General features: G+C 45.1%; 1 protein-coding gene across 1 annotated transcript in view; it reads left to right on the top strand.

Annotated features, from left to right (window-relative positions):
- The first annotated feature begins 706 nt into the window (after positions 1 to 706).
- The window catches only part of TGM5 (transglutaminase 5), a 31,975-nt gene continuing 19,173 nt past the window's right edge, over positions 707 to 13,508 (top strand). Inside the window, exons 1-4 of the mRNA XM_080808000.1 lie at positions 707 to 873; positions 6,950 to 7,129; positions 7,266 to 7,511; positions 11,645 to 11,763. Coding sequence (XP_080664126.1) covers positions 864 to 873; positions 6,950 to 7,129; positions 7,266 to 7,511; positions 11,645 to 11,763 — 555 coding nt within the window. The 5' untranslated portion in view covers positions 707 to 863. The remainder of the gene's footprint in view (positions 874 to 6,949; positions 7,130 to 7,265; positions 7,512 to 11,644; positions 11,764 to 13,508) is intronic.

Below are 13,508 nucleotides of genomic sequence, written 5' to 3'. Positions count from 1 at the left end.
AGGCAGTGTGGAGGTGGGGTGGGGGAGGGGAGCCTTAAAGGGTCCCACCCACTCCCTGAGAAGAGCCCTTTCCTCTCCTTCCACCTGTCTTCTCCCATCTGTGCTTTTCTCCTCGCACACCCACTCCCAGAACATGTACTGTTCTTAATGGAATCAAGGTCACTCATTGGCATTCCCACCCTCTAATCTACTTCCAAAACTCCTCCATGAATCTTCCCAAATTTGCTTCCTCTACTGCTTTTATCTGAGTTTCACCTTCACCTGGCAGGTTTCACCCAAGACAACAGCTCTGCCAAAAAAGGAATACCACAAAATCATACCAAGGGTGGTTCAGAGTGGGTTCCATTTGCATTTGATGTCTAGAAAGTGACTCTTCAGGGAAAAAAAAGGCCAAGCAGAGTTCTAGGCTTGAGAACTCTCCCAGGCTTTCTCAGCTGTGAGCTGTAGTCTTGGGACCCTGGTATTCTTTCTTGCAGGGGGGCACAGTCCCCTCCATCCCCTGAGAGGCCCCATCAGCTCATCTCCCCCACCTGGCTCCCCGACTACAGCACAGCAACTGCCATGGAAGGCCCCATTGCCCAAGAGCTGTCAAAAGCTCACATGGCACACGGGCCTGAGAGTTCATTGGCCTCCACACTTCCTCTCAGCCAAGCAACGCTGCCAAGAAAAACCTGAGGGCAAGTGAGAAAACCAGTTGTGATCTGCCCAGTAAGCAGGTGGCAGTGCAGCAGCCACCCTGCCTTCGGTGTCTCCTGGAGTCTTGAGGATGGAGGGGGAGAAAACCACTCCAGAACCAGTTTCCTGAAGCTCCACACCACCCAGCTCTCCTGTGGGGAGCAGCCCAGGAACCAGAGACAGCCACCATGGAGCAAGGTAGGCGAGGCCCACGGGGCTGCTGGAGCAGAGAGAGAAAGAAGACAGAGAGACCATAGGAAGTCAAGGGGAGAATGGATTCAGGGGAAGAAAAGAGTAAATAAAGAACTGAGGCAGAAAGAGTAGAAACTCAGGAACCTCAGTATTTGTTGATAGCCTGAGACCCAGGAGACAAGGTGGAGGCTGGCTGGTAAACATAGCCAAACAGCTGTGTACCAGCATGCCTGCTTCCATAACCCAGTGGGACGGGGCAGGGCCAGGGATGAGTGGGTCAGGGATCCTGTCCTCTGCCACTTGCTGACTTTTTAACATTTAGCAAGTCACTTCTCTAGTTCCCAGCCCCCGGCCTGAAACATGAGGGATGGGGGTGGACAAGACAATCTCGAAGTTGTCTTTCAACTCCAACATTTTCTCATCTTTATATCTTCCCTTTTTTCCCCACTTTAGGAGGTCTCTTCCTCATTTTAGCTCATCCTCCCACCACCACTCCTCTCTGTATCAACTCCCTCTCTAGAAAGCTTCTACTGAAGAGTAAATGGTTAGTTGAAACCATTTATAAGAATGAACTCCAAGCTCTACAAACTTAACAGCCTCATCTTCATTTACTATTTTTTGTTTAAATTTTTATAATTTTTAACTACACAAGAAATACATGGGTACATAGTTGGAGTAAAATAAAACAATAATTACAGATAAAGCTACAGTCGCCTGCCTGCCACCCCCAATCTCAGCTTCATCTTGAGAAACCACTGTGATCATTTCTAAGAGAAATTACTGTTCTAGTCTTTTGTCTATAAATAAAGATATATATTCAATATAAGACAAGCTTGTTTTTGGTGTATCATGGTATCATCATGTTGCACATATTTTTCTACAGCTTGATATTTTTTCACTCAATAGTAATGTGTTGGAGCTCTACCTGTGCCAATTAGTATCTATAAATCTACCTCAAAATTTCCCACTTTGCAAAGTATCCCATAGTATGGGTATAAATAATTTATTTATCCAGTCCCATTAAAAAAAAAGATGTATTTATTTATGAGAGAGAGCAAGGGAAAGGGAGAGGGAGAAGGGAAGTAGACTCCCAGCTGAGTGTGGAGCCGGCTGCAGGTCTCAAACCCATGAGCCTGAGATCAAGACCTGAGCCAAAACCAAGATCAGGATGCTCAACCAACTGAGCCACCCAGGCGCCCCTATCCAGTCAGTCCCTTTTTGGTAGGCATTTAGGTTGTTTCTCATTTTCCAGTTATATAAGCAATGTTACAGGGCACATTCTTATGGATGCCTCTGTACTCATGTGGGAGTGTTTCTCTAGGATAAATACGGAGATCAATTACTTTAAAAATTCTTCCTATAATTTCCTATCTATTTCCCTGATCATTTCACTCCCTTCTCTCCTCACATGAAGGAGAACAAATATAGCCAATAGTAAATGTGCCCCATATTTGAACATCTGGTATCTGGAGTGAAGACCGATCCCAGCATTACAGGCAGAGATTAACCTGACCCATGCTATATCCAGAAGATGAGATTTGGCCTCAGTGCTTGCTGTCAGGCAAATGTTGCCATACCTGTTGAGTGTTCTGGGTCACATGCCCAACCTGAATTGGAGCCAGTTAGTAATGTCTGTCTAGTCATCTGGTCTCCAAAAAGAGTGAACTTCTTTTTCCACTAGTCCCACTGAGAGTGGGCTAGATGTCCTTTCTGAACATGAGTGAAGAAGAGCAATGCAGCTAGTGTTGGGTAATGGAAAGAGCACAGGACTTGGGCCAGTGACCCTAGTTTCAGGCTTAGGTAAGAAATTTAATCTGTCTGAACCTTGTTTACTCATCTCTAAGTGTGAATGACATGGCATTTCATCCTTCCAACATTGTGGTGAGGATTCAATGAGACAGAGTGCCTAGGATGGTGCCCAGCCTCCAATGAGGTGTTGGTTGAATTTGAAAAAAGTGCAGAATGATTATGCAAAGGATAAAAACTCTATTCAGGGACGCCTGGGTGGCTCAGTTGGTTAAGCGGCTGCCTTCGGCTCGGGTCATGATCCCAGGGTCCTGGGATCGAGTCCCACATCGGGCTCCTTGCTCCGCAGGGAGCCTGCTTCTCCCTCTGCCACTCTGTCTGCCTGTGTTCACTCTCTCTCTCTCTCTCTCTGACAAATACATAAATAAAATCTAAAAAAAAAAAAAAACTCTATTCAAACTAACAAATGTCTTTTTTTTTTTTTTTTTTTAGATTTTACTTATTTATTTTAGAGAGAGTGCGAGCAGGGGGAAGGGCAGAGGGGAAAGAAGAGGGAGAGAGAATCTCAAGAAGACTCCATGCTGAGTGTGGAGTCCGATGCAGGGCTCCATCTCATCACTCTGAGATCATGACCTGAGCCAAAACTGAGTTGGATGCTTAACTGACTGAGCCACCCATGAGCCCTAACAATCTTTTAGTACCTACAATGTGCTGACCATTATGCTTATATTTCTTTTATAAGAAACACCATACCCGGGGCGCCTGGGTGGCTCAGTGGGTTAAGCCTCTGCTTCAGCTCAAGTCATGATCCCAGTGGTCCTGGGATCGAGCCCCACATCAGGCTCTCTGCTCAGCAGGGAGCCTGCTTCGCCCTCTCTCTCTGCCTATCTCTCTGCCTACTTGTGATCTCTCTCTCTCTCTCTCTCTCTCTGTTAAATAAATAAATAAAATCTTAAAAAAAAAAAGAAAGAAAGAAAGAAACACCATACCCATCCACAATCACATCTCATTCTCACCTCCTCCCAGGCCCTGGCAAACCCTAATCTACCATCTGTCTCTATGGGTTTACCTATTCTGCAGATTTCATAATGTGAATCATATAACATGTGACCTTTTATGTCTGACTCCTTTCACTTAGCATAGTGTTTTCAAGTTTCTTCTATATGGGTATACCACATTCATTGATCCAGTAATCATTTGATGGTCTCCATCTTTTGGCTATTTTGAATAAAGCTTCTATCAAGATTCATGTACAGATTTTGTGTGAACATATATTTTCAATTTCTTGGGTACATACCTAAGAGTGAAATTGTTGAGTCACATGGTAACTCTATTTTTGGCTTTTTGAAGAACTGCCGTACTGTTTTCCAAAGCAGCTGCACCATTTTACAATCTCACCAGCAATGTATAGAGTTTCATTTTTTCCACATCCTTAACCAACACTTGTTATTTTCTGTCTTTCTTATTAGAACCATCCCAGTGGGTGTGAAGTGGTATTTAATTTGCATTCCCCTAATGATTAATGATGTTTACATTTTTTCATTTGCTTATTGGTCTTTTGCATATTCTTTTGGAGAAATGTCTATTGAGATCAATTGCCCATTTTTCATTTGGGTTATTTTTTTATTATTAGGTCATACAAAGTCTTTATATATTCTTTTTTAAAGATTTTATTTCTTTATTTGAGAGAGAGAGAGTATGCATGCAAGACAGCATGAGCAAGGGAGAGGGGCAGAAGAATAAGGAGAAGCAGGCTCCCCACTGAGGAGGGAGCCCAATGCAGGGCTCCATCTCAGGACCCTAGGATCAAGACCTGAGCCAAAGGCAACAGCTTAGCCAACTGAGCTACCCAGGTGCCCCTCCTTATATATTCTTGATACAAGTCCCTTATCAGATATATGATTTACAAATATTTTCAATCATTCTACGGGTTATCTTTTCACTTTATTGAAGATGTACTTGAAACTACAGTTATTAGTTTTGATGAAATCTAATTTATTGTTTTTTCTTTTATTGCTTGTGCTTCTATTTCATATCTAAGAAACCATTTCCTAGTTCAAGATCATGAAGATTTACCCCTATGTTTTCTTCTAAATGTTTTATAGTTTTAGCCCTTACACTCAAGTCCTTAATTGATTTTGAGCCCATTAATTTATATGGTGTGAGGTAGGGGTGCAACTTTATTCATCACAAGTGTATGAAACGTAATTAATTTTTGATGAATGTAAATGAATATATCTACTAGTTCTAATTTTGTGTGTGGATTTGTTAGGATTTGCTATATTCAAGATCATGTTATATGTTAATAAAGATAATTGTACTTCTTCTTTCTGGTGTATATTGGCTAGAAACTCCAGTATAATGCTAATGGGTGGGGAGAAAGGAGACATCCTTGTCTTGTTCCTAAACGTAGGGGGAAGTATCTAGTTTTTTACTATTAAGTATGGTTTTGGCTTGGATTTTTCCCAGATAATCTTTATCAGGTTGAGCAAATTTACTTATTTTCCTAGATACAATTTACTTGTATTTGATTATGAGAGGGTGTTGGATATCGTCAAATGCTTGGGTTTGTATTTCTTATAATCTACATACAGCTGAGACAAAACAACCAGGCCTCTATCCTCGTGGTGGAAGACAGACAAAAACTTGACAAAACTACCTGAACGTCTCATGCTGATCCTGAAACTAGTAGGCTCTCAGTAAAAGTTTGATAAAATTGAAAAAAAATGAGCATCGTATTAACTAAACGAAGCAATTAAGATTTTCTGTAAGTGATGCAGTTAAGTACGGCAGGTCAGTGGGAGATGGGAAGAAGGGTGGGTCAACTGGGGCAGGCTTCATGAAACAGATGGGTCTTCAACAGACCTTGGAGGACAGGTGGAATTTGATTAGATATTTGGTTGGGACAAATGGAATGAGAGAGCATTCTAAGTTGGTGTTACAGCAGGATCAAAATATATGGACAGGCAAGGCTACCATTTGCTTGAGGACAGATTGGCTAGAGGAGAGAGTCCATAATAGGAGTGGTGAGAAGTGAGAATGCAAGTGTAGGTGAAGACCAGGTGTGGTAATAAATGTCAGGTTAAGGAGTGTGTCTTTTGTATGATGGGCTGTGGGGTATCTCAGAACTTTTAGAGCAAAAGGTTGGCATGATCAATTTGTCTTGAGGAAAGAAAATCTGGTGATGTGTTAGGAGGGGATGAGTAGGAAGCAGGAGATCTGATAGAGGCTCTTATGGTCACTAGGTGTGAGGTGAGGAGGCCAGAATTGTGTAAATTTGGAAAGGGACGGGTTGGCATCAGAGATATTTTAATTTGGGTAAAGGGACTTGTCACACACGAATGGATAAAGACTAAGAAGGAGATAGGAGAGCCAGTTGTGCTTTGAAACTTCTGAGCCCAGGTGCCTGGGGACCACTGTAAGACCATGGTCAAACATCAGGAAGTCATACATGGAGCCTGGAGCCTCTTTCGGGGAGACACACTTGGAGAACAGTGAGATCAATCTGTGTTTCATTAGAAGCTCCAGAAGGCAGGGAGTGGGCTCTCCTCCTCCTCCTCCAACTCCTCCTCCTCCTCCTCCTCCTCCTCCTTCTCCTTCTTCTTCTCTTTTTAAGATTTATCTTTATTTGCGGGGGGCAGGAGAGAGGGAAAGAAGAGAAACACAAGCAGACTGCCTGCTTAGTGTGGAGCCCTATGCAGGGCTTAATCTCACAGCCCTGAGACCATGACCTGAGCCAAAACCAAGAGTTGGATGCTTAACTGACTAAGCCACCCAGGTGCCCCTGGGAGTGGGCCTTTCTTTGACTGTCCTCAGAATCCCAGCTCCCAGGGCAATAGGCACATGGCATTAGTGGTGGGCAGAGAGTCAGCAAATTGCTAAAAGCATAGTACTACCAGATCTAGACGTGGAGGCTGGTACTGGGCCAACTGAAACTGTTAACTCGAGTCCAAAAGCTGGATGCTGGGGTGAATCTGGAGATATGCTAGGCTGAAGGGAGCGATCACACTTGATCAGGACTACAAAAGGGGTTGGATAGAGGCAGAAAACCATGCGTCTCCAGGAAAGTGTAAGCAAGATGGGGATAGAGGGTCCTGGAAGCAAGGAAGGGAGGGGAAAATGAAGTAAGAAAGAGGCACCTGCATATATGAATCTTCATTTAATCCTCATAAAAACCATGTAAGGCTGGTATCATGGATTCTGTTTTACTGACTTGGAAACTGAGGCTCAGAGAGGTTAAGCTTCTTTCTTAATTTTGTACAACTAAGTGGCGGGCAGGATTGGACCAGGCTCCACAACCCTGCTCTTTCATATGCTCCTGGCTGCCCTGTTGCAGGGCTGGAAGTGGCCCTCACAGACCTCCAGAGCTCCCAGAACAACGTGCAGCACCACACAGACGAGATCAGCTCTCACCGCCTCCTAGTCCGCCGGGGCCAGTCCTTCAACCTCACTCTGTACTTCAGGAACCGGGGCTTCCAGCCAGACCTGGACAATATCATCTTCGTCGTTGAGACTGGTGAGGACCCCTGAGGGTGAGAGAGAGAGAGAGAGAGAGAGAGTGTGTGTGTGTGTGTGTGTGTGTGTGTGTGTGATGTATTTAGGGAGATTCTGGAGGGTTGAAACAGAGAGCCTCTGTTCTGCTTCCCTCCCAGGACCCCTACCAGACCTGTCCAACGGGACTCGAGCCCTGTTCAGCCTAACAGGTCGTCATGGCCCCAGCCCATGGATTGCCTCTCTGGAGACTAATGGGGCCAACTCCCTGGAGGTGAGCCTGTGTGCCCCTCCTGTGGCACCTGTGGGTCGGTATCTCTTGAAAGTTCATATTGACTCTTTCCAGAGATCTGTCACAGCCTACCAGCTTGGGGAGTTCATCCTGCTCTTCAATCCCTGGTGCCCAGGTAAGGCGAGTGTCTGTGTGGGGACCTGTTGTCTCTGCCCCTTTGTCAGTGCCACAGAGAGCCAGGCTCAAGGATTTCTAGACCCCTGTTCCTTGGCTACCAGAAACCTCCCAACTGCATGCACTCAGCATCTGCTACCAACCACTACCACAAAGAGGGCGGGAGAAGTTGCTATTTATTTACTTATTTAGAATTTTAAAAACATGAGCCAAGTTGGGAGGCCTGGGTGGCTCAGTTTGTTGAGCGTCTGCCTTCAGCTCGGGTAGTGATCCCAGGGTCCTGGGATGGAGTCCCACATCCGGCTCCTGGCTCAGTGGGGAGCCTGCTTCTCCCTCCCACTGCCTGCCGCTCTCCATGCTTGTACTCTCCCTCTCTGTTAAATGAATAAATAAAATCTTAAAAAAAAACCCAACATGAGACTAGTTATCTTTACTTAAAAACTATTATAATTAAATTTGGCCACTATTAACATCTACTTTTACTATATATATTTTAAAAGATTTTATTTATTTATTTGTTTATTTATTTATTTATTTGAGAGAGCAAGCACATGTGCGCACAAGTGAGAGAGAGAGAACAAGGGTGGGGGTGGGCAGAGGGCGAGGGAAGAGCAGACTCCCCACTGAGCAGGGAGCCGGATGCAGGACTCTATCCCAGGACTCCAGGATCAAGACGGGAGTTGAAGGCAGGCACTTAACCAACTGAGCCACCCAGGTGCCCCACTGTGTATTTTTAAGTTAACTTAAAGTTTTTCATTATAAGTAAAATTGCATTGAGTGTGGAATGAGGTAAAGGGAAAGAAAGAAGGGAAGGGAAGGGAAGGGAGAAAAGGGAGGAAGGAAAGGCAGGGAGGGAAGGAGGAAGGGAGGAAGGAAAGAAAGAGAGAAAGAAAGGAGGCAAGAAGGAAAGTATAAGGTGACGAGTAAAACCTTATTCCAATCTCCAAGTTCCATCTTCCAGAGGAAAATCCTGTTCACACTTTCTTGTGCAGCCTTACAAAAATGTTTTATGCTTAAATAAATATGTACTTATACATATATGCATATGTGTGTGATTATATAATCATACCACAAATGGGATTATATGGTACATAAAATGCCTTGCTTTTTTCATTCAACAATTCAATTTTGAATGTATTTTCCTATCAATATGTCCTTTTTAATGGCTACAATTACTCCACTGTTTGGATGCACCAAATGTTTTTAACTGGTCTCCTACTTATGGGTACTTTGGCTGTTTCCAGTTTTTGTCTTAGACAAGCAAAGCTAAACGGAATAGCCCAGCACTATGTGTCCCCACAATCACTGTCATCTAAATCTACCTGGGGGCAGAGTAGTTATATTCTGTCATAGACGTGGTGTGGGCAGAATGAAGGACAAGCCAAGAGGAAAGAGTGGGAAGAAGGCCAGAAAGAGCTGATAGTAGAGAATGGGGCTGGTGGGCTTTTGGGCAGCGATCAGACTCAACAGTCTTACTTCTAGTTAGAGGATGTCCTTTCCCCTTCCACCCTCTCATCTACTGCTCCCCCAACCTTATCCCAAGGGGGTCAGGTGAGTGGTATCAGAACCTGGCTGGGGGGCGCCTGGTTGGCTCAGTGGGTAATTAAGCCTCTGCCTTCGGCTCAGGTCACGACCTCAGGGTCCTGGGATCGAGCCCCACATCAGGCTCTCTGCTCAGCGGGGAGCCTGATTCCCCCTCTCTCTCTGCCTGCCCCTCTGCCTACTTGTGATCTCTCTCTCCATCAAATAAATAAATAAATAAAAATCTTAAAAAAGAAAGTTAATGAATTGAACTTAAAAAAGAAAAGAAAAGAAAAGAAAAAAAAAGAAAAGAACCTGGCTGGAATCTAGCATCTCTAACCACCTCCCACCATACACAGCAAGTGTCACTGAGTGGCCCAGAGCTCTCACTCATTAACCATGTGAAAAGGCCCTGCCGCTGGGTCAAGGAGGACAGTTGTCTGTCTGTTTCTATCTCTCCCTCTCTTACACACACCCCTCCTGGCCTCCAAGACTGTGGATTTCAGACTGTACTGGGGTCTCCCTGAGCTATGAGGAGGAAAGTGATATGTGTGAGGACTTCTTTTTTGTAGCTGTGCCCTATCCAGGTTCCAGGGAGTCTCACTATGGGACTAGGGAGCAGTAGGGGCTGAAGTCAGGTTCAGTGGCTACCCCATGACCATGTCCAAGATATTGACTGGGGAGCCCCACCCTGGAGTTCTGGCCACTGCTAGTCCCCACTGTGAGGAGGGATGTGTATGGTCTCAAACGTGAACCTGCAGGCCTCACCACACTGGTGAAAGACCTCAATAAAATGCATCTCTCCCAGGGGTCATCCTCCACCATGCAGGCTGAGTCTGAGGAAGCGAGGAGAGCACTTTTACCTAAGGGTTTGGTGGGGCTTCCAGACTGTTCCAGGACACTGCAAAGGGGACACCTGCTCCCATGGCCTTTGTTCGTTCATTCTCAACTTTAAAAAGATAATTTTTTTAAAAGATTTTTCTTTATTTATTCGACAGACAGAGATCACAAGTAGGGAGAGAGGCAGGCAGAGAGAGAGGAGGAAGCAGGCTCCCTGCTGAGCAGAGAGCCCGATGCGGGGCTCGATCATGACCTGAGCCGAAGGCAGAGGCTTAACCCACTGAGCCACCCAGGCGTCCCAAAGATAATTTTTTTATATCACGAAAGTAATACATGTTCATGCCAGAAAATCTGGAGATAGCAATAGGAAAAAGGAAAAAAAATTACTATTAACCCCTTTTAGAATAGCCTTCAAAATCCTCTGCATAAATATGTTTTTAACAAACATCAATTTATGTTGTAACATTATTATATAACCCATTTAATCTTAATATATCATGTGTAGATTTTGATGCCTATATACACAATTTTGTGATCTTATTTTTTTATAAAGATTTTATTTATTTATTTGACAGAGAGAGAAATCACAAGTAGGCAGAGAAGCAGGCAGAGGGGGAGGGGAAACAGGCTCCCCGCCAAGCAGAGAACCCAATGCAGGGCTCAATCCCAGGACCTCAAGATTACGACCTGAACCGAAGGCAAGAGGCTCAACCCACTGAGCCACCCAGGTGCCCCATTATGATCTTATTTTATTTTTTTTTAAGATTTTTATTTATTTGACAGAGAGAGAAATCACAAGTAGGCAGAGAGAGAGGGGGAAGCAGGCTCCCCGCTGAGCAGAGAGCCCAATGCGGGGCTCGATCCCAGGACCCTGAGATCATGACCTGAGCTGAAGGCAGAGGCTTAACCCACTGAGCCACCCAGGTGCCCCTATGATCTTATTTTGATAGCATACAGAAGTATGGCTATTTAATCAGCTCCAAGAACCAGGCATTTACGTTGTTGTTTCCAGCTTTTCAGTGTCATATACAGCACTCAGATAAACAGCTTAGCATCCAAATCTCTGTGTACTTCTAAAATACTGTCTTTAGATTAAATTTCTACAAAATGAATGAGGAGGTTACTGCCAACCCCAAAATTCTGGTTTGCTCTTTTCTAATCAGGATTAGTTGAGTGTAGCAGAAAGATCATGGAATATGGTGTCATATGGATTCTGTGTTCAAATTTCACTCTGTACTTACATGTGATTTGGACAAGTTATCACTTTCAGCCTGTTCCCTCATTCTTAAACGGGGTGAGGATGTAAACGTGCTGTGTGAACCAAGAAATTCCACCAAAGGTAAATTTTTTTCTGTTCAACCTCATGTTTGGATTGAACCTGTGGCTGGTGTTGAGGGACTGTAGAAGGTGGGTCTCTCCAAGAACCAGCTGCCTTCTGCCCCTCTTGGTGTCATCCAGTGCCCTCCCCAGAGCTTTTTTTTAAAATAAAGATTTATTTATTTATTTGAGAGACAGAGAGAGCAAAGGTAAGGGCAGAGGGATAGGGATAAGCAGACTCCCTGCTAAGGCCAGAAGCTGGAGCCCTAAGCCCAGAGTGGGGCTTAATCCCAGGACCTTGAGATCATGACCTGAGCCAAAGGCACTGTAACCAAGTGAGCCAAACAGGTGCCCCCAGAGCTCAGTTTCTATGGGATGTTGTCTTCTGGGGATGGGAATGGGGCAGGAAGGGCAAAATGATTTCTTTGCTTTGTATCCTCCCACTTTGATTCCTAGACGATTCTGTCTACTTGGACAGTGAGCCCCAGAGGCAGGAATATGTTGTGAATGATTACGGCTTCATTTACCAAGGGAACAAGAACTGGATCCGCCCATGCCCCTGGAACTATGGACAGGTGAGTCTCAGTCCTACTCAGGGCTCATGGGAAGAGGGGAACAGGAGCAGGGTGGGAGGGTTCTCCTCATGCAGGGTTCACCCAAAATTGACAAATGGGAACAGTAAGGTGTGAGATGACACTCCAGGGAGCTAGAGGAGCAGTCATAGACAGTTGGAAGATGTCCTTCGCTGATCATGTCTGGTTTGGACATCAGGATCCAAGGGGGAAGGGCAGCTAAAGGCACCCACCCTGGAATTCCTTTGAGTATGATGATAAGGATGAAGGGACAAGAGTGATGATGGCCATGATGGTGCCTGGTTTTTGTGAACTGTTTCCACTAGGGCCCACTTTGCCTCTCTCATCGCCCAGGCCAGAGACCCTAGGATCAGTTCTGTCATACAGAGGTAACTTGTCCCTGAGCATCTCAGGGACATGCAGCGATGCATTTCCCTCCTGGTTACTATTACCTCTTTGTTAGTTTGATATCTTTTTCATTATAAAACTAATACCTGGCTGATTAAAAAACTTTACAAGAAACATTGCAAAAATAGGTACTTGGAGTATGAAGGCCATGCTAAGCACTGTCACCAGCACGGTGTATGTTTCTCTACATTTTCTTTTCTGTGTATATTCTAAAACGTGATTTTTTGATAAAAATTGCATTGTATTCATCGCAGTGTTTTGCAACTCCTGCCTTGATGAAAGCCTGCCTCCCACATAAAGTTCAGCCTCTAGCAGGTACTCCAGGAAGTCAAGCACCAGGCCAGGGAAGAGGGTTCTCTCTCAATACCATTGCTGGGAGAAGACCAGCTCCCGCTGCCAGCTGGCTATTGGCTGGGAAATCCTGGGGGCCCTTGTGTCCATTTGATATGGGTTCCTCTCCTAGACCTGCCCAAATCGAACTCTAACACATGTGGCTGCAGCCACACAGCCTAGACCCCCCCAGGTGGCCATAGGTAAGATGAGATCTGGCAGCCTCAATAGGCCCCAACTGACCTCCCCAGCTCCTCACTTAGCATGGACAAATGAGGATCTGGAGAGCCCCTAGAGACAGGAGCTTACCACCATCTGTGAGCAACAGAAGTGAGCAACTGCTTCTTTCTGACCCCCCTCCCTTTCTCCTTGCCTCTCGTTTAGTGGACTCACACTGAATGCCTACTGAAGGCCAGGCCGGGTGCTAGGTGCTAGGAACGTGAAAATGAATTAAACGCGGTCCCTGAGCTAACGGTGTAATGGAGACTCAGTCACATATGCAGGTCACTTACCATGCAGTGGGTATTGCAAAGAGTGAGATGGGCACAGGAGGTGCTAGGAGGCCAGAGGAGGAGCATGTGGTTGGGCATGGAGCTCTCAAGGAAGCTTCCTAGGAAGGGAGATGTTTGGACTGAGTTAGCCAAGTGAAGGAAAGTGGAGAAAATATCCCAGGCAGAGTGACACATTAGCCAAAACACAAAGGGGAGAAACGGTTTGGTCTGCTGCAACAGTTACAAGGAATCTGATTTTGCTGAAGCAAAATGATGAGGCAGGAGGTGTTGAGACATGAGGCTGGAGGGTAGAAGGGGGCCGGATCAGGGAAGGTCTTATGTATAGAGGAGGTGAGAGCTTTGATTCTGAAGGTCCAGAGGACTTCAAACATTTCAAAGCAGAAAAGTGAACTGATGGAACTGTCCCCTGAGGAAGATGGGTCAACAAAGCCTCCTAATCCTATTTATTGTCCAGCGGGAATATTACATGGAAATAGATGCATTAATTTACTCTCATTC

Source organism: Martes martes (genome assembly GCF_963455335.1).
Source record: "Martes martes genome assembly, chromosome: 7".
In the NCBI taxonomy this organism is placed as follows: domain Eukaryota; kingdom Metazoa; phylum Chordata; class Mammalia; order Carnivora; family Mustelidae; genus Martes; species Martes martes.
This window is presented reverse-complemented; position numbering and strand designations above follow the sequence as displayed.